The sequence below is a fragment of the Psammomys obesus genome, unplaced genomic scaffold (assembly GCF_907164565.1).
Source record: "Psammomys obesus unplaced genomic scaffold, mPsaObe1.curated_primary_1811, whole genome shotgun sequence".
Classification (NCBI taxonomy): domain Eukaryota; kingdom Metazoa; phylum Chordata; class Mammalia; order Rodentia; family Muridae; genus Psammomys; species Psammomys obesus.
Window position 1 is genome coordinate 21,768,955 of NW_026585797.1, and position 18,718 is coordinate 21,787,672.

The window sequence follows — 18,718 nt, forward strand, 5'->3', positions numbered from 1 at the left end:
ATATATATATATATATATATATATATATATATATATATATATTCTATTGGTAGCTGTGCCATAAGTAATCTGTCTTGCACTGAGAGAGCTGTAAAATTCATGTCTTTATTATTACCACAGTTATTGAAAGAAGCTCTCATTATATAGCCTATGTTGGCTCTCAACTCAAGATCCTGCTGCCCAGCCTCCCTGGTAGTAGTGTGATAACTGTGCCTCATTGCTAGGCTTCCATGTCTACCCTTAGTAGTGTTTTGATTCAAATGCGCTAAGCCTGGAATCCTAATACAACTTCAGGTATGCATATTAATTAGCCCTCCTTGTGCAAAATTCCAGGAAGGAAGATCAGGGCGGGGGAGGGGCCGAGCCATTCTTGTAGCAGTTGATTACTCTAAAGTCGGGGGAGGGGGGGAGATCTAAATTGAAGACCTGCTGAATCAGGAGAGAATGAAGAAGGGGAGGAGTGTGAGGCCTGGTGAGTCTGTGTATAGCCTCGGGACCACGGTGGCCTTTAAATGCTGAGGCACAACCTTGCTGTAAAAACGAGTTAGGGCAGTATTCGAACAGCACAGCATCACATTTTAAACACATCCATTCTAATTTAGGAAGTTTTGTTCTTTTTTCAAACTTTTACAAATTAAATCTGCCCTTACTACTAAGACTAATTACCCTGCATAAACTGCCTTTCCTAATCTCAACTTGGTGGGGAATAGAATAGTGTTTATTCTCCATTAGCCAAAGAACAGCAGAAGCCTTGACAAAAATCTCTCTGGCTAGGAGCCACTCTTGCTGCTTCCAAGGTCCCAAGAGAAAAAGATCTCATATCTTACTTCCAGGGTAAAAAACTGATTGACTTGCGGTTTGTATTGTAATTCTATTTTCTCCCAATTCTTTGGCTTTCTCTCGGACATAACAAGCCAAAGCAGGTTAATACATCAAATCCAACATATAATAATATTGTACTCTGAAAATTAAACATTTTATTGGTCTACCTGGGGAAACTGTAGTTAATAGCCTATCACAGGTGTGGAGACAAAAATCTGAGATTTTCTTTTAATCAGGCCACATATTATCTACTTGTAGTCATGCCAAAGAGGGCAAGTTGGCAAATGAGCCTTCTGTGCCCAAAAGAGCACCAGTTCCTGGGTGTGAGGCCAATGTTTAAAGTTGTTGCAGATGACTGTTGGTGGAAATGGTACCTCGGAGCCCCTTAAACTTGGTGTGGCAGAGATTTCCAGTCTCCTGATTTGCAGATCAGTATGTGCTAGGGATAGGGATAAGTCTTAGGCCCCATCTTAGTGTTTGCAATGTTGACTTTGGGGTGTATTTATTTCCCTGAGAGGAATGCATAGTCTTGGAACAAACATTATTTCTCTAAGCTGGATACAAAAAAGCACCATGATGAATGCACTGTGTTTTCCTCTCCCTCTCTCTTAAACCAATGGAACCATTCTCAATGGCCTGGCCCTGGTTTGTGGACAGTTACGAGGGAACCGCAGTTACATAACGGTGGCAAGATTCTGAGGTCTCATAATGCGCCTGTAAGTGGTGAGTCAGAAACCTACTCTGGTCTAGACACGTTCTCAAGGCTGTGGCCTTTGCACACAGCACTGGCCATTTGTCCAGTCTCTGCCACGGTTTGTAACTCTCAAGTAAAGGGTGGGCACTGGCAAAACGCTCCTGGCAGGGGAAGGCCCTTGGCTGTCTCTTACAACACCACCCACACCCCGGGGACTGTTACCTTGTGCCACTGGCCGTCATTGATTCGGGTGGGGATCATGGTGTTCGTGTCACCACTCCCCAAGTCGTAACTGAAGTAGGGGAATCCGTTTCTCAGCTGAACGGTGGCAAAATCAGCGTGGTTGATCCGTGCCATGTAAAAGAGCAAGCCCGACTCCGCTTCTGTTCGCACCTCCAACTCGATGGTGAGGCTGTGGAACACGATTGTGGAAAGAGAGAACTTAGAGCCCGGTTAGGCTAAGAAGCGGTCTGAAACAAGGAGCGTGCGTTGATAAAGGATGTAAAATCCGTAACGGGGGCTTCCTGGGGTTAGGAATCGCTTGCCCTTGAGTGAGTCCACGGCAAACAAAATTCTATTTTCTATGTTACTTGGCGGATTAAAAGCAAACAAACCTCCGACACTAGGAATTTTACATGTAGCTGATTAAACTCGACTGATGGTGATATTTCCTGGCTTTGAAGAACAGTTCCTGTGCCACGCTGTAGAACTATACATACCGGTTTTTAACTTTGGTGTCATCAAAGGCAATAGCAAGGTGGCTGTTTTTGGAAAGCCCGAACTGCTTGGCCCCTGTCAGAAGAGCTGGTTCTGATTCCGCCACACAAGGACCCTGAGAAAGACCGAGGACAGGAGATGAGATCATGGCTATCCGTCCGGAGGCGAATGTGCTGCTGTCTGAAAGTTTCTTCTGTTCTCCTCCTGACCTTGAACAATGCAGAATTCCCCAAGACTGAAACCTACCTCTTACTCATCTCTGCAATCTGCAGCATAATAGGTGCTTAGGAGGTGCTCTGTGAATCCAAACTAGTTTTCCTCAGCCACATCCCTGAATTGCTGAAGGAATGTGTGAAAAACATGTGTGGACGCTTTCATCTTTTCCTTCCTCTCTAGGGAAACATTGTTTATATTTCCAGGAAAATTGCAATTTCTTTTTCCCATTTACTCCACCGATGAGGAGTTTTTTCTTAGAAGATGGAATAGGGAGAATTATGGGCTAGCTACTTGGATTGTAAGAGTAGGAAAATGTTTTCCGACTTGCTCTCCCCATTTCCATTTCCCACTCTAGTATTTTCCCCCTTTGGAAATTATCAGTCTACTAGAAGGTTGCCGTAAATTCAGAATTTCAAGATGTTGTATCTAAACCTGCAAGTCAGCCCATTCAGGGCCTTAGCCAGTTGCTAGGCAACCAGCACGTGTGGATTTTTTTTTTTTTTTAATGCAACACACCATACAGCATTTCCACTGCTGCTGTTCAAAGCTCAGCTTCCTAGGGTGCGTGAGAGGGACGTTCATGTGCAGTCACTAGCTTCAATGCTATGCTGTCGTCACCTGGAAATTTGTAGTATTTTTTGATGAAGGGGCCTCGTGCTTTCCTTTTTCACAGGGCCTTACAATCACATAACTCATCCGGGCGACTTGGACTATAATACACAGCTCGGGAAATAAGGCTCCCCAAATGACAAAGCCACCAGCCTCCTTCTAGCTCTCTGATTTCACAGGGTAGCGTGATGAACAGTGGCTGATGAGATCTTTTAAAACACAGGGTATGTGACAATTTATAAGAATAACATGCACCCTTGCTCAAACACATCTGCTTCTCAGATCTGAATTTAATAGCTTTGAAAGGGCGGCAGCCCCAGCCACTGCTGACCAAGCAGGTCCTCCCAAACCGCCCAGGGCAAGCTTTTGATGAGGAGTGCTCTCCAACAGAGCACCTCAGACATGACTCATCAGCACCCAGGACATCTTTATGTGAGGAAAAGCCTTATTCTCTTTTCTCTTGAGCTTGGTCAAAGGCAACATTATGCCACAGCAGGTAAGAGGGCTTAAAAGTTTAGAAAGCTATAAAATTTTAGAATTTTAGAAAGCTATAAAATTGGTCTTGATGGGGGGTAGTTCCTTTCTTGCCTCCTAGGAGAGGGTCAGTTACAAAAAGAAGACTGGCTGAAATTCATACATCTATGCAAAAACTCAGTGGGCAGGGCAGGATGATTCTATTCGCAACCTTCCCTATTGCATGTCTAACAAAGAAAGCCCAAATGCAAAGCCTTCAGTGGTTTAATGTCCTGGCCCTCAAAGGGTATTAATGGAACAAAAATCATTTATCAGGCTTTCCGAGTATTTCCTGCACAGAGGACCTTCTCAGCAAATATCAGAGTATATATGTAGCCTTCCTCAGAATTCTCTTAGAGAATTCTCAGAGAGAATTCTTAGTATTCTTAGAGAGAATTCTGTGTTGTGAGTTCTTGGGAATAGAATTCCACCAAAACTTACCTCTAAACCTTTAGGTCTGAAAACAGACGTTGCAAATGTCAATGGATTCCAAGGATTTAGGGACCAACAATGTGCAGCCTGAAGTTAAAGCACTTTAATTAACCAGCAGTTAAAGTTGCTGTCAGAACTGCTGCAGCTGCTCAGCCTCTCGCCAAATAACACGTGAACATTGAACATTGTTCTAATGTAAGCCGTGCTCTGATATGACTGTTACAGGGGTCAGGATGGCAGTCTTAAGGACTGGGTATTTTATGGGTGCTCTGTTTGGGGCAGCTTTTGTCTTTGAATGCCCTGTGCTAACTAAACGCCGTGACTTGGCTTGCTGCAAAATCGAACAGGTATGGAACGTCCCCAGTTGAGCAGTGGTCTCCCCCACCTTGAACATGTCAGATTTTTCTAGAAAGTCATTTCAGGAACATGTTAAGTTGGGAGAGAGAGGATTTAGTCCAGGTCCTTGGACTCTTCGGTCCTCGTATAGCACAGTCACCTAGGTAAGAGCAGTGTGCTGTAAGGGCCCAAGAAAAGTCTTTCTCTGTGTTTCAGAAACAACAGTCTGTGACCAGTGCTAAAAACAACAACCGCAATAATAGAAAAAACAAAACAAAACAAAACAGGACAACAACAAAAAACCCCACCGAATCGGCCCCACTGGCTCACCAATCTCAACATGTTACACTTCTGCCACCTGGTGGCGATGCTTCATACTACATGTAACACACTAGGGAAAGGTGATGAAAGACAGATTTGTCTCTCTGTTTTACAGGTGACAGTTCTCAGGCACCCAGGGATGTGGGGAGCCCAGCGGAGCAGTGTCTTTGTTGCTGAGGGCCTGAAGTGGCTTAAAAGGCTTCTGAAGGAAGCCATGCCTCCTGGAGCCACAGTCACAAGGTATGTCATCTAGACAAACTTCTCCATATGTTAAAACTTGAGGAGAAAGCAGTGGTCATTTCCAATTCCCGGTGCAGGGCTGACACTTGGATTTAAGTTATTGAATTCAAGGCAGCGCATGGTTGCTTGCTAAGTGGACTTTGAGTTTAGATAGCCAGAGAGCAGAGATTTTAACTGTGTTTATCAAAATGGGCACTGGATGATGACTCATTCTAAAAATTGTGTAATTTTCTTCCTTCATGAGTCAATGATCCCACTAATAAGTGTGGGCTAAAATCCCATTGGAGGCTGCTTTTGGTGATCTTCGTGCATGAATTCTAACTAGGTGCTTTTACAGCACTGACCTCATTGTCCTGACGTATACAATGCCTGCGGCTGTGTTTGCTGAGACGCTGAGTTATGCAAACTCCCTGTATGTGAGTTCTTTGGTGGGAGCTAGGACTCTCCAGTGATAAGTCTTAAAAGACAGGTTCCACCTGGAGTGTGGGGAATGTGCATTTTCCCTTTAAATACATGTCAGCGCCCAATTGATCTATCCCATGGCTTTCACTGTGCATAGCTTTTCAAGTGCTGGGAATGATGTTGCTATAAGAATAACTCTCTATTGCTCTGGTTTTGTTTTTGTTTTTGTTTTGTTTTTTTCATTTTCAGCTCCTTTCTCTTTGATTCCCAAAGAGACCATAGCACAACTCTTCATTTCTACCAGAATTTGAAAGTGCTACATTCAAATTTCCAGCAAGATTTGAATAAAAAAAAATCCAGCCATCCTGTGGTCTGTCGATTCCCATTGGGCCATGCTTCTCAGCAAAGCTGGGAGTCAACACTGCAGACGCTTGTCCCATTTGAGCACATCATTCCATTTCTGTATTGGTAAGCCCAGATGAATATCCACCCTATCCTCATCACTCTGCATGAGGACTATCCACAAGCATAACATGCAGGAATGTCTTTCTCTCCAGATGTTAGAGCTCTAAATAATCAGAGAGACAGTACAAAAAGCTGCTAGACTCCAGCTCTGCGAAATGAGATAACACGCAGGAAATACTGTCACATCTAGAATGGCTGACCACATACTAACCACAGGATTGATATATCCATTTCACTGGGCAGGGATTTCCCAGGATAACTTTTCAATTAGCCTGAAGCAAAGAAAATGTTTTCTTTTCACTCTGAGATGCTGGCAAAGTTAGGGATAAAGGGTGTAAGGAAGATAAAGATGGGTGAGCAGGGCAGTGATTCCTGTCAGGAAATATGGGACTTGGAGGTAGCAGTTTCCATCTCCAAGATTAACCTGCAGGGTTTTTAAAAATCTAAACTCAGAATAGTTGAGAAACAGGTTCTAAGAAGCATTTCATACTTTCATTTGAAATTGCTTACAAATAGAACACTTTTCAGTATCTGAGGGCTCTGGTTCTCTTCACTATCTGAGGGCTCCCAGCAAGTGTATTCACCCTGCAAGTGTGAAAGACTACCCCACCTCATCCATACAGAAGGATTAACAGCAGGAAGGGGTGTTACCACAGGCTAGACGGCGTGCTAGCTATGCTATGGACAGTATGTAATTCCACACCTAATGATTTTCAAAGCCAGTTGTCCTCACTGTCAACAGACATCCACACAAGGGGACACCAGGAGCATAGGTCACAAGCAAAGACAGGTGGTCTCTCCTTTCCTTCCTGCTCCTTCCCGGTTAGCCATGATGACATCAATCTCACATTTCCTGAGCTCTCAATAAGCACACTGCATACAGTAAATTACCAGTTTGTTAGTTATTAGTCACTTCTAAGAAGACTTTTTATTTTCCAAAACTGAAAAATAAATCAAATTAAAATAGATAGTATGTACCCTAAGAAGTAAGAGCTGAACCTCTAAAACAATTCTGCTTGGTGTGGTGGTGCAAGCCTCTATTTCCAACACTGGGGAGGTGGAGGCGGGTGGATCGCCTGTAAGTTTGAAGCCAGCCTGGTCTACAAAATGAGACTCTGACTTAAAACAAAACAAAACAAAATCATGAACTCAGAAGGTCCTAAAGCTACAGCTCTGACCCCACAGTTACAAATGCGTACAGCGTACAAGAGAGGAACTAGCAGGTAGGTTCAGTTCCTTATTACTTGTGCATACAGTCTGAGTCCACGGCGTAACTTCTCTCATGGGGTCACTTACGAGTTAGGATTTCTATGCTGGGGAGACGAATTAGAAGTTAAGAACACTTGTTATCCTTGTAGCAGAAGCTGTGTGCAGTTCCCAGCACCCATGATGTGGCTCACAGCCATCCTCTAAAGGATCTAGCCCCTTCTTTTGAGCTTTGTGCACATCGTGAGGTGAAGACACATACATGCAGGCAACTACTCATGCACACTTAAAACAAATTTATAAGAGTTGGGACTTTCAAGATCTTTTCTCCCCATGATTAAATTCATTCATTCATTCTTTCTTTCTTCCTTCCTTCCTTCCTTCCTTCCTTCCTTCCTTCCTTCCTTCCTTCCTTCCTTCCTTCCTCCCTCCCTCCCTCCCTCCCTCCCTCCCTCTCTCTCTCTCTCTCTCTTTCTTTCTTTCTTTCTTTCTTTCTTTCTTTCTTTCTTTCTTTCAAGACAGGGTTTCTCTGTGTAGCCTTGACTGCCCTGGAATTACTCTGTAGACCAGACTGGCCTCAAACTCACAAAAGCTCCTCCTGCCTCTGCCTCCTGAGTGCTGGGATTAAAGGCATGCCCCACCACCACCACCTGGGACTCAGTTGAGCCTCTTTTTTCAAGTCTTTGGCATCAGTCTTGCCTTCTAAGTGCAATGGTGCAGTTTTGAAAAGGTTAAACCATTTTGCTAAGAGAAAAATGCAAACCAGAATTAGAATAAGAAAACTCATTTGTAGAAATATCCACATTTCTGAAAACTGCGTTCTTCAGAAACAAGGGCGATGTGCTTGAGGGATCCCTTAAAGAGAAGTTTGTAGACTGTGAATAGTATGCTGGACCTGAGTGGGTGTACAGCCAGAGAAGCAGGAGATGCCAAGTTCCGGCACTGTCAGATGAGATCAACGCGGGGAACTCTAACTTTGGATGGCTGGTGATGCATTAACCACCGACATGCCTACCTATTACACAAGGAAGAATGAGGGGCTCTGTAGAGACCACCAATGAGCTTCTCTACCTTTGCCTCAAACAAACCAACACAGAGAGATGAAGATCGACGAGATGATCCAAAAGTCTTGCTTGACCAAACACGGTTACTAATTAGGAGTCAACCAGTTGATGCATTTGTTGGAAGCATCTATGTAGCATGTCTCAGTGGTACCCCAGGGGAAATCACCCCACTTGACCACGGCCTTCCAGTTGGTAATCGGTGACCCTAAGTATTTCTTTTTGTAAAGTCTGGGAAAACATTGCTTCTAAAAATATACATAAATGAAAATAAAATAATATCTTCTAAGAATGAACTCTCAATTTTTAAAGTTCCACATATACCATACCCTTTGATAATTATATTATCATAAGAATATTGATCATAATATAGTCATTATTATAATTTTACCGTGGCAACTGTACTACTAGAAGACTCATTTTTTTTTTCCAGAGGCTTAAATGTTGATTGCAGTAAATAATCAGTTTTTCTGGATGATGGTTATTTAGCCTCCCAGGTAATAAGTATTTCCAGTGACAAGGAACAGTTAAATAAGCTAAAGGGTGGAATGCTGTGTTTGAGTGTTTTCAAAATCTTTACTCAAGACTAGAAGTGCCGCAACCATTATTAGCAATGGATCATAATTGTGATTGATGTGTATGCTCTTGAGTGCAGCAAGATGGGCCTTCTCTGATGTTATGGTGAGAATGGACGCTCTAGTAACTTCTAGAAAAGTTCTGACACGTGTTAGAACCTTAGCTGTACCTATCTGTTGGCTTTGTGGTTTCCAACTGGACATCTAACAATGAGCAACAATGAAAAACTTCAAGCCTCAGGTCTACTCGGTTGCTTATAATTTCTAATAATGAAAGCTAGAAACCCCATCAGCAACCTCAGTGGGCTAGTCCAAGAACAATGAATCCTAAAAGCCAGATTTTAGAGTCTGGCCTACTTGGTTAAAATCCCCGACACTTGTTTGAGTTAACTTGTGAGTTATGTTCAGATAGCAAATTCTTATCCAGTCTACTGGAAATGAGATGTCAATTTGAGTTTCAGAGAGTTGTTATGAGGACTACACATCACATTGGGTACATCGTGTTTGGCTAGAGGCGGGCACATACTAAGTCCCTGACAACGGCAAATACAACCATTAGTATACCCTCAGTTTATTTCAGGCATTTAGAAACTATCTTTCAAAATTCTGATGAGGTTGGACAGCTGGACTGTTAATATCCTATCTTGTAAAATGAGGAGGCTAAGTAGCTTCCCCACATTCACTCAGCTCTGGGATAGGGGCACAGGCTGGCTGACTAGATCAAGGTTCTCGCCAAGGATATCCCACCTCTCGTACTGTGGTGTATTCTGTCTGACTCCCTCTGTGTGTGTGTGTAATAGAAAAATCATGTCACACACACACACACACACACACACACACACACATTTATTTATAAACCGTTCTGATTATAGTACCAATTTTTAAAAGGATGAGGTGTATGTGTATATGAGCTGTATGTGTAAAGTTCAGAGGGGTCTGAACACAGACACAATTGTCTCTGTCTATGGGTGTTAGAAGTGGCTTTGAATCTGGACTCTGAAAATTTCTGTCCTCTTCAGTTTTTCAACAGAAAAATTGGTTCTAGGTTGTGAACATCAAAATTAAAGGGCTAGATGTGAAAATACAAGCAACCCAAAGAAGACAGGAGGATGTTGGGTTTTTATAGACAGGTTTCAGGTACCCTAGTGCTAGTGGCAGAGTCCACTAGATACCTTGAACAACCTCCCTTCTGAAAATGACTCAAAACAGAAAGTTCCGAAGCAGTGTTTCTGTGAACACTTACATGTACCACGGTGGGGGCAGGTGAAGGGAAGGCAGGGACAGGCACTGGCTGAGGCTGGACAGTGACTTCAGCTGGAATGGTATCATCTTCATCTTCCCGGGGCTTCTGATAGGCGCAGCGGCCAATGTCAGCATGTTTGAAGGCTACAGGCCGTGCAAAGTCCATGGGGCTAATGAAATACAATCAAAATGAAAGTTTACCTTATTTTTCCCCGTCTTCTTTCTTAACAATTAAACCATTCCCAACTCTGCCTTGAAATGGTCAGGGTAGCGTTCCAGGTCTAAATGAAAGCTCTTCATAGCCTCTTCCTTAGGATGGTTTCAGATAACATGGGCACTACAGTGACCCTCATATTAAAGGAGAAAGCAAACAGGCTTCAGGATTGAGAGTTACTTACACAGAGTTAATAACAAGATTCCACACGCAGCCTTCAAAAGCAGGGATATTCCGGAGTGGGGAGGGCTGAAACTCAGGAGGAACGCCCCCAACAAAGAGCTTTTTCACTTCAATAGGCTGTTCTGTTGTCAGGTTTTGCATATGTCTTCTGTCTTCATCGACTTGGACAGTGAAGATGCTGATAGAGCATTTAAGGGCAACAGATAGTCAGTACAGTTAGAAACGACTTTCCAGTCACCCCTCCCTCTCTGCTTCCCAGAATTTATTTTTCTGTTATGGTGCCGTTGAGAAGAGGTCTAGCTCTGTAACTTAAGCTGGCTTTGAACTCATGATCTCTCTCAGCCTGTTGACAGGTAGAATTTTACAGGCATGTTCCATGCACTCTGACCTCTCATAGCTCTCAAGACAGCCCAGATTGGATGATTAGGACCTCTACACCAAGCAACTAACAAACACCAAGGACTTGGTCTCAACCTTGCTCATTAACTCAGCAACTGCTCAGCTGCATCCTGCGTCTCTGATGCAGGTGGCAACAGAGGTTTGCAGGCCAACACACTTTCTGTAAGAACAGAGGCTGCAGGCTTGGCAGCAGTGTCTAATCCGATAAGGATCTGTGAAGCTTGGCACAGTGTGGGGTTGCATTTTACTTGGCTCTTTGTGTCTTGGTTTGAGCTAGCTATTATCTTCTTGCTTGGGGACAAACCATCCTCCTGAGAGCTTAGACTGCAGGAATCAACAGCAAACACAGTACATTTTCTAAGGAATGTCGCTGCTGGCTTTTGAATAGAAGAGGCAGGCCAGAACACCAAGCTAATTGTTCCTTGCAGTGATTTTCCTCAGTGGCTGTTTCATTAATTTCCCTAATTTGCTTATGAGTGATTACTCACACACTACTAATTGAGAACCGCACACTACTTATTCACAACAATCTTTGGATCCAAAGGCAAAGAACCAAGAAACGGAGTTCTAATGATGAAAACAACCAAAGACATTTTCTCTTTTTCTCTGTTAACAAGCAGGTTTTGAGCTTGGTCCCAACAGTGACCACAGCTCTGCCCATCATGGTGGAGGGATTGTAAATGGATTACCGAGAACTTGGTTCTTATCTGAAGCTGAGACCTAAGTGCACGCCATTATTAATTGACTTTTGTTAACAACGGTGGAGGGGGGAGGGAAGGAGATCAAAGGGAGAAAGCTGAAAATAATAAATTAAGACATGTTAGGACTTGGAACTGAACAGTGGATCCACTTTGGTTTAATTCCAACATTAAAAAAAAAAAGAACAAAATAAACTGTCATAGCTTGAAATGTCACAGTTCAAGGTGTGTAGAGGCACAGGTAAGATTTTATTTCAAAAGGAAACCGGGGAGAACTTTTTTTTTTTTTTTCTTTAAAGAGAGAAGTGGAATAATACATTGGCAAAACCCAGCCAGGTTCAGCATCACTGCTCAGAGTGTTGGTGGTTCTCGAAACTGAGGCAGCCACTCCTTTCCAGGTGTGAGTGACTCACTGAGCAGCGCCTTCCTGCAGCTGCGGCAACGGTTTTGAACAACACTCCCAAGGATTTTGAGCCACTCCTGAGACATATCCAATGAGAGTAACTTTCTCATCTTATTAAGGAGGGGCCCCTCTAAGGTAGATTCTCCAGCAGTGCTCTTGTGTTTGGGTAGCATAACAGCAGGCCTTACTACGCTGCAATGCAGGAGCATGAGCCTCTAGGAGGCCGAGACTGGAATTCAGTATTAATGCGTCTTCCTAGCAGCATGACCTTGGGCCAGTTATTTAATCACTCTCGGTTTCATTTTATTCCTTTATAAAATGCAGATTAAAAACACTTACTTCAAACAGTGGAATACATTAATTAAGAGTTTGCCCCGAGGCTGTGGTACATAAGAAGGGCATTTTCCTCTCATTTTATGTTCAAGAAACACTGGATATAAATAATTGATTCAGTTCCTTTTAAGATAAGGACATTAACAATGTATTCATTCTGGTGTGATATTCTGCTTTGATTTTATGATTTTCAAAGGTTTGTTTCATTTTTGATTATGGGTATGCATGTGCGTCCCCGTGTAGGTGTATGTGAGTGTGAGTGCAGGAGCTTAGGGAACCCCGAAGATGGCGCTGGATGCTGTGAAGCTGGAGTTACAGGTAGTTGTGAGCCATTTGATGTGAGTGCTGGGAACCATGTTTGGTCCTCTACAAGAGAAGTATGTGCTCTTAACCACCGTGCCATCTCTCCACCCCTCATTTATAGCTTTTAATGGGTAGGCTACTTTATGCAAAACACTATAATAAACACTCATCCCTATTAGGATTGTCGCTTTATCATTATATTCGTTTATAATTTCAGCAATTGCTCTCATAATCATTTTATTTCTTATACTCTGTTCCTTACTTATTTGCAAAATGCGTCTAATAGTTTTCCAAGTCATCAGCAATTGTGTATGTAGAGGAAGGCATTAGAAGGAGTATTTATAGTTTACTTGAAAATGTAAAATGATTTTTTAAAGATTTATTTATTATGTATACAATGTTGTCTGCATGTACACCTGCACACCAGAAAAGGACACCAGATCTCATTATAGATGGTTGTGAGCCACCATGTGGTTGCTGGGAATTGAACTCAGGACCTCTGGAAGAGCAGTCAGTGCTCTTAACCTCTGAGCCATCTCTCCAGCTCCAAAATGATTTGTTTTTTAATTGACATCTACTGAATGCTAAGGAAGACAAGGCTGGGGTTGCAGTGTCTGAATCCTGAGCTATGACAGTCCTTACTTCTGAATGTCTAACTTCCTGGTCTTTAGCCATGTTCTGCTACTGTGTAATGAGTGCTTTCACAGAAGACGGACTAAACTCAGTCCATTGTTCCAGTCACCCAAGTGCCTATTCCAGACCTTTGGGTTTCAAGGTTTTTGTCTAATTAGAAGTGATGTGCCCAAGGTAGATTCCAGGGGAAAGATCAAAATCAAGCAGTCACAAAAGGCAGGAGTTATGGAGTATTGGGAAATCAGATAAGAAAATGATTGAGTTTCTTCCCAGCCCTCAAAGAAAGAGGTAGAAAAGGAGATAACAAGATGGGACCTAAAGAGGAGCGAGAGAAGAAAGAAGGTCAGTCTTGAAAAATTTGTTTCACAATTTTGTAAAAATCCAAATCATTTAAGAGTGCTTCTATAGTTATCACATTATTCTGGAGTTTAGGGAAAGAAATGATTGAGCCAATGCATATGAAAAGCATTGGGGGGAAGAAAAGCATCGGGAGAAAGCAAGTATTTTCAGATTAGTAATAGCACATCATACTCAATACATAGTAATATAAATCTTTAAAGTCCCCAGTGGGTGAGAACAAACAGCAAGCCAAGCAGAGAGCATAGAAGAGGCGTTTAGGCTGGTTATAACCAGTTTTAAACCCGGATCCTGTTTCTCTTATGCAATTTGAGGCAAATTATGTAATATTATCTCATCTGGGATGAAAGAACATTAATACACTTCTCACACACAATTTAGAATGATTAAAAGACAATCTTGGGCTAGAGTTCAGCCCAGTGGATTCTTTAGAATTTCGGTAGAAAGCAGCACAGTGCCTTGGCATGATATCTGTGGGCTCATTAGCGATCCCTGCTTAACCTGCTTCATTTGCTTGCTTATAGAGTAGACCATGACTGTGTTTTGACCTTAGGGTGCCAACGAGGACACAGTACTGAATGAGTTCCTGTTTTGGCACAAAAATTAGATCACCAAACAGTCATATGTCTAACACGCCATCTCGTAATTAACAGTAAATGGCAAACCTGTTTGTTTATATGGCTAATTAACCGAGTGACCAGTTTTCAGGGATGTATTGTATACAGGGCTTAATCAAATGAAAGCTGGATTGATGGCCAACAGCTGTGAAGTTGGCGTAATAAAATGCCCTTCTGGAAGAAACACCTGTTAAAAGGACACCTTACTACAACGTGGTGATACACTTTGGAATTGCTAAATTGTTTCTCTTGCAAATATCACACTTTTGGTGAATTTTGGTCACCTATGTTCCCCCAAATCTGCATTTGTTTATTGAAATCATTTGAGATGTAAAGACCCGAAAAATGTTCTTCTCACAGCGAGAAAGATTAATGTTTGGCAAGAGGCCGAAAACCTAGAGGAAAAGGCGTGCAAAATTGGTATTTTATAGCACTCAGCAAAATTTTAAGTAAGGTAAGATAGTTCATCTTCCTACACCCCAAACACTCTGACTATGAAACCTTGCTATTAAATCAATAAAAGTTCTGAGTTGTCTAAATATTGCTCACTCATTTTTTTTCTTAATTATGGTTTCTAAACCTTTCCGTCTAGACATAACACAAAGGCTTAGTATTAATTCAGCCCACAAGCAAATGCTCCATATCACAACAGTAAAGCAAACCGAAGAAAGCTTTCTTATTCACTTAGAAAACTGGAATCCCGATTGCTTTATCTAAATCGTTACCTATATAAGAGAATACTCAGAAAATGGAGACCTTTGTGATGTATGACAGCAGCTGCTTCGGACCACAGCTCCCTGTCCAAACCATTGCTGCCCTCACAGGTGCTCTATGCTCTCAGGTTTCATCAGATTGGATTTCTGGTTCTTTTCTCTGCCTTTGGTTTAATAAACGGATTGCTGGTCTGGAGGTCTGAGGCCCCCCAAGTCCCTGGGCTTCTGTTTTCTTTTCCTCTCATTGTCCTTCTGAACTAATTTCCTCTCTGAATTGTTACACAGTATTTTGACGACCAACACAGATGGCTTTCCCAATAAAGCACAGCACTGTGCTGAAACGAGGGATCAGTTTATAAGCTTAAGGGTGATTCCTTAGCTCCGAACACAGGACAATCAACCTTGCAGATTTGTGGAGAAGGGGCCACTATAAGTGGTTACAGATGGCCATCATTCTCCTTTTCTGCATTGACACATTTCTCCCAGAAAGCCGCAACAGGGCCCTGCACACTTTCAGGGAACACACAGAGCTGAAAGACACCTCTAAGGGGCTCAGTAGGTCTTAGAGCTACTGTCTTGATCTGTAGTCTTAGTGGCAGGTTTCTAAGCAGCTGCCATGATTGGTTGGGAACCAGAATGAACTAGCCAAAAGCTGCTGGCTCGATCTGAAATAGCCTGATCACCTTATTAGAGAAGAGACTGTTGGTGAAGTGTAGGAGGAGGGATTTTTTTTCCTCTCTAGCCTAAGATGCACTGTGTGACGGTGTTGAGAAGAACCACATGGAAGGGAAACATTAACAGTGGAACTCCTCAGGCCCTTGAGGTTCCCAAACACAAAATACAAGCAAGGGCACCAGTGAATTGTCACAATTCGGAGCGTGCGGTTTGTCTCCATGGGGCAGTTCAGGCAGAGAGCTGTTCTGGCGAAGGGGGTTCACATCAGTTACGGTAGCAACGACTGCTCTGTTCCTAGTTACCCTCTAGTTCTTTCCATGTGCACGGAGTGTTCTCTCCCATCGTGAAACAGGTTTGGATCTGGTTTGATGACAATTTTCCTCATTGTTCGTGTCCCTGAGGATAGATGCACTTCCAGACGGCCCTTGTTGAGGAATAAGGCATAATAGGCCTACAGGGGGGGAAAAATGGTAGAGAAGATTAGACAGGAGCTGTGACAGCTTTAGTGATAATCTGCCAGAGCTGTAGAGAAGCCAAGGAGGATGTAAGGTTCAGCTCTAACACTCTGTCTTACTCACTTCGGACAGGCTCTCTCACTGAACCTGGAGCTAGGCTGGAATCCACGAAGGCCCAGCAACAATCCTCTTCCTGCCTCCCATAGTGCTGGGTTATAGCTTCTCGTATTGCCGCATCTGGCTAGTAATGCAGAGTCTAGGGATTTGCGCTCAGGACTTCATGCTTGGATAGCAGGGGTTCTTACATAGAGTTGATAAGGATGCAGGGATGTCTTTTTGTAAATCCATTGCCATTTTGCTCGTTGCGTAAGGGGACAGGTGGATATACTAACATTAGTTGTCTGACAAGTTTCTAATGTTCAGCATTACAGCTCTGCTTCTCTTTGTCCTCTAACTTCCAGGACTCATCAGGAATCAAAGGGTGTCAACACCTAGTTTCTACAAATTCAGTCTGACTCAACCTTATGGCATTTGAGTGTTGAGACTTTAATTTGTCACCAAGCTGGTGGAGTAGATCACTGCCACAAACATGTAACTCGCCTCCCACATTTGGAAAGAAGGAAGACAATTTTCCATCCACAAGCATGCCTGCTTTCCTCTTGTCGCTGTTACCATAGCAACCAGCAGGGTTTTGATATCGGATTATGAACTCCAGGGAGCCCGGGTGCAGTCCTTGAACAGAAGCGGATGTTACATGTGCTCAGTCTCCTGGATGTCGGGGCACCTGCTGTACAGTGCTCACTCACTCTGTCCTCCGTGACCGATTAAGATGTTTTCCATCGTCATCATCATTCCCTTCAATAATGCACTAGGTGATCTACGCAGCTGCGTGTCCAGGACACAGTGTGCTCAGGAGTAGCCCTCACCATCCATCTACGGGGCCACCACAAGCTACTTACTCAGAAACTATTTCAGCTCATTATTGGATCTCGCCAACACATTTAGGGCAAGACAATCACAAATAACCTTCTGCGTATTTCAACTGTTAGCCTTCACAAATAAAATATATCCATTTAGGCAATGCTGATTCACAACACACTTGGACAACTTAAACACCGTTTTCTTTTGAAGATAACAAATGTTATGTGATTTTTAAAAGCTAGATATTCATTATTATTAAATGCTTGGGGCATTAAAATTCCATTTTTGATGAACTTCCAGTACTTACTATTTCTCATGTTAATTGTTTTACTAAGAACACATTCTGTTTTCAGCACTCACCTGAAATCTGTTGATTTAAACCATTTATTCATTGTTAAGACATTTGGAGCTGAAAGGTACTTAGTTATTGGTAGTGACTAAGTGAGCAAACATTCTGTGGTGAAAATTTTAGAATGTTTGGTTTGGTCCTCAATATTCCAAATATCATTTGCGAAAGAGAGAAAAGATTTTTATTTTTCAGGATTAGAAAATGAAGGATTTGGACTTTTTTTTATATTTATTCGATGATTATTACATGCAGTGAAATGTTAAATATTACATTTCTTCCTCTATATCTCAAGAAAAGAATTTAGAAGACTTAGAAAAATAAATTATGTATATTTGTGTATGTGTTCAGGTGCCTGTCCAGGCCAGAAGAAGGAATCAGACCCTCTGAACAGAGTTACATGTGGTTGTGAACCATCACTGGGCTCCTCTGCAAGAACAGCCAACATAGTTAATCCTTGAGCCACCTCTCCAGTCCCTCGAGAAAGCTTCATTCTAACTGATGTACTCCACCTGATATAAATACATTTATGTAAATGCTGAAGACACGTCTATGCTGAAGTCAAATCTGTTGTAATTTGCCGTGCAACTTAAGAAGCCAGCGTTGTAGACCCCACGAGCTTCTTCCTGGTTCCTTCTTTCTGCTTCTCAGAGGAATCGCTCTCATGGGATTTATTATCTCAGAGTTTCAAAAATTATTTTTGAGGATTCACATATGTATCTGTAAATAAAACGCTCAATGTTTCATCTGAAAGAAACCGAGACAGCTGAGATCATGGTGTCTTCACTGCTCCTTCTCATTCCTCTCACTCATCCCTGATCTCCCTTTAAGTAGTACTTCATCCCTTGCTACTACACCATTGAGCCAAAATACAGTTTACTGGTCTCTTTTTTTCAGCTGATACATATCTGAGTTCGTTTTAAACTTCTCTGTATAAGTAAGAACTGTTCCTCGAAGGCAGTTTTGTACCTGTCTCGTTGTGTGCCTGTGTCAGTGTTCGGGCCTGTACATGGGGTGGAATTGCTGCCTTGAAGAGTAAACATGTGATCCTCCTCATAAAATGGATCCAAAGCAGTCACCAGAGCAACTGGGTCAGCTTCCTCTGTCCACAGCAGTAAGAGCTGCCTTTAATAAAGGCCTTGCCAGCACCTGTATCATATTTCATGATGTTTTATCATTCCAGTGGATATACTGTGGGTTGAAAATGCACTCCTCTACTTCAAAGTTGAATGTTTAAAATCTTTTTTTGTATGCATCATACCTTCTCTTCTGTGATATCTGTTCAGACATGTTCATTATTGTACATGTTTTGGTTGCATCTTAGTTTCTAAAAGCTGCTTTCCCGTTGTGGTTATGAGGTTTTTGAAGGTTACATATGCAGTATCTTTTCAAACAAATGCTTGCATTTTGTGCTTTTTGATAAATGGAAAGTTTTAATATTTATATGATTGTACTTACACTCTTGTTTTGTTTGCTAAATCTTTTCCAGGAGGTCAGAAAGACCAAAACCACCTATTTATTTACTATCTGTCTACCTATCTTCTATCTATCTATAATCTATGTAGCTATAATAATATAATATAATATAATATAATATAATATAATATAATATAATAT

General features: G+C 42.2%; 1 protein-coding gene across 1 annotated transcript in view; it reads right to left on the reverse strand.

Annotated features, from left to right (window-relative positions):
• Lama2 (laminin subunit alpha 2) overlaps positions 1–18,718 on the reverse strand; it is a 602,337-nt gene that overhangs the window by 11,315 nt on the left and 572,304 nt on the right. The window contains exons 54-58 of the mRNA XM_055599236.1: positions 15,682–15,830; positions 10,250–10,426; positions 9,853–10,021; positions 2,236–2,348; positions 1,739–1,928 (exon numbers count right to left, since the gene is read on the reverse strand). Coding sequence (XP_055455211.1) covers positions 1,739–1,928; positions 2,236–2,348; positions 9,853–10,021; positions 10,250–10,426; positions 15,682–15,830 — 798 coding nt within the window. The remainder of the gene's footprint in view (positions 1–1,738; positions 1,929–2,235; positions 2,349–9,852; positions 10,022–10,249; positions 10,427–15,681; positions 15,831–18,718) is intronic.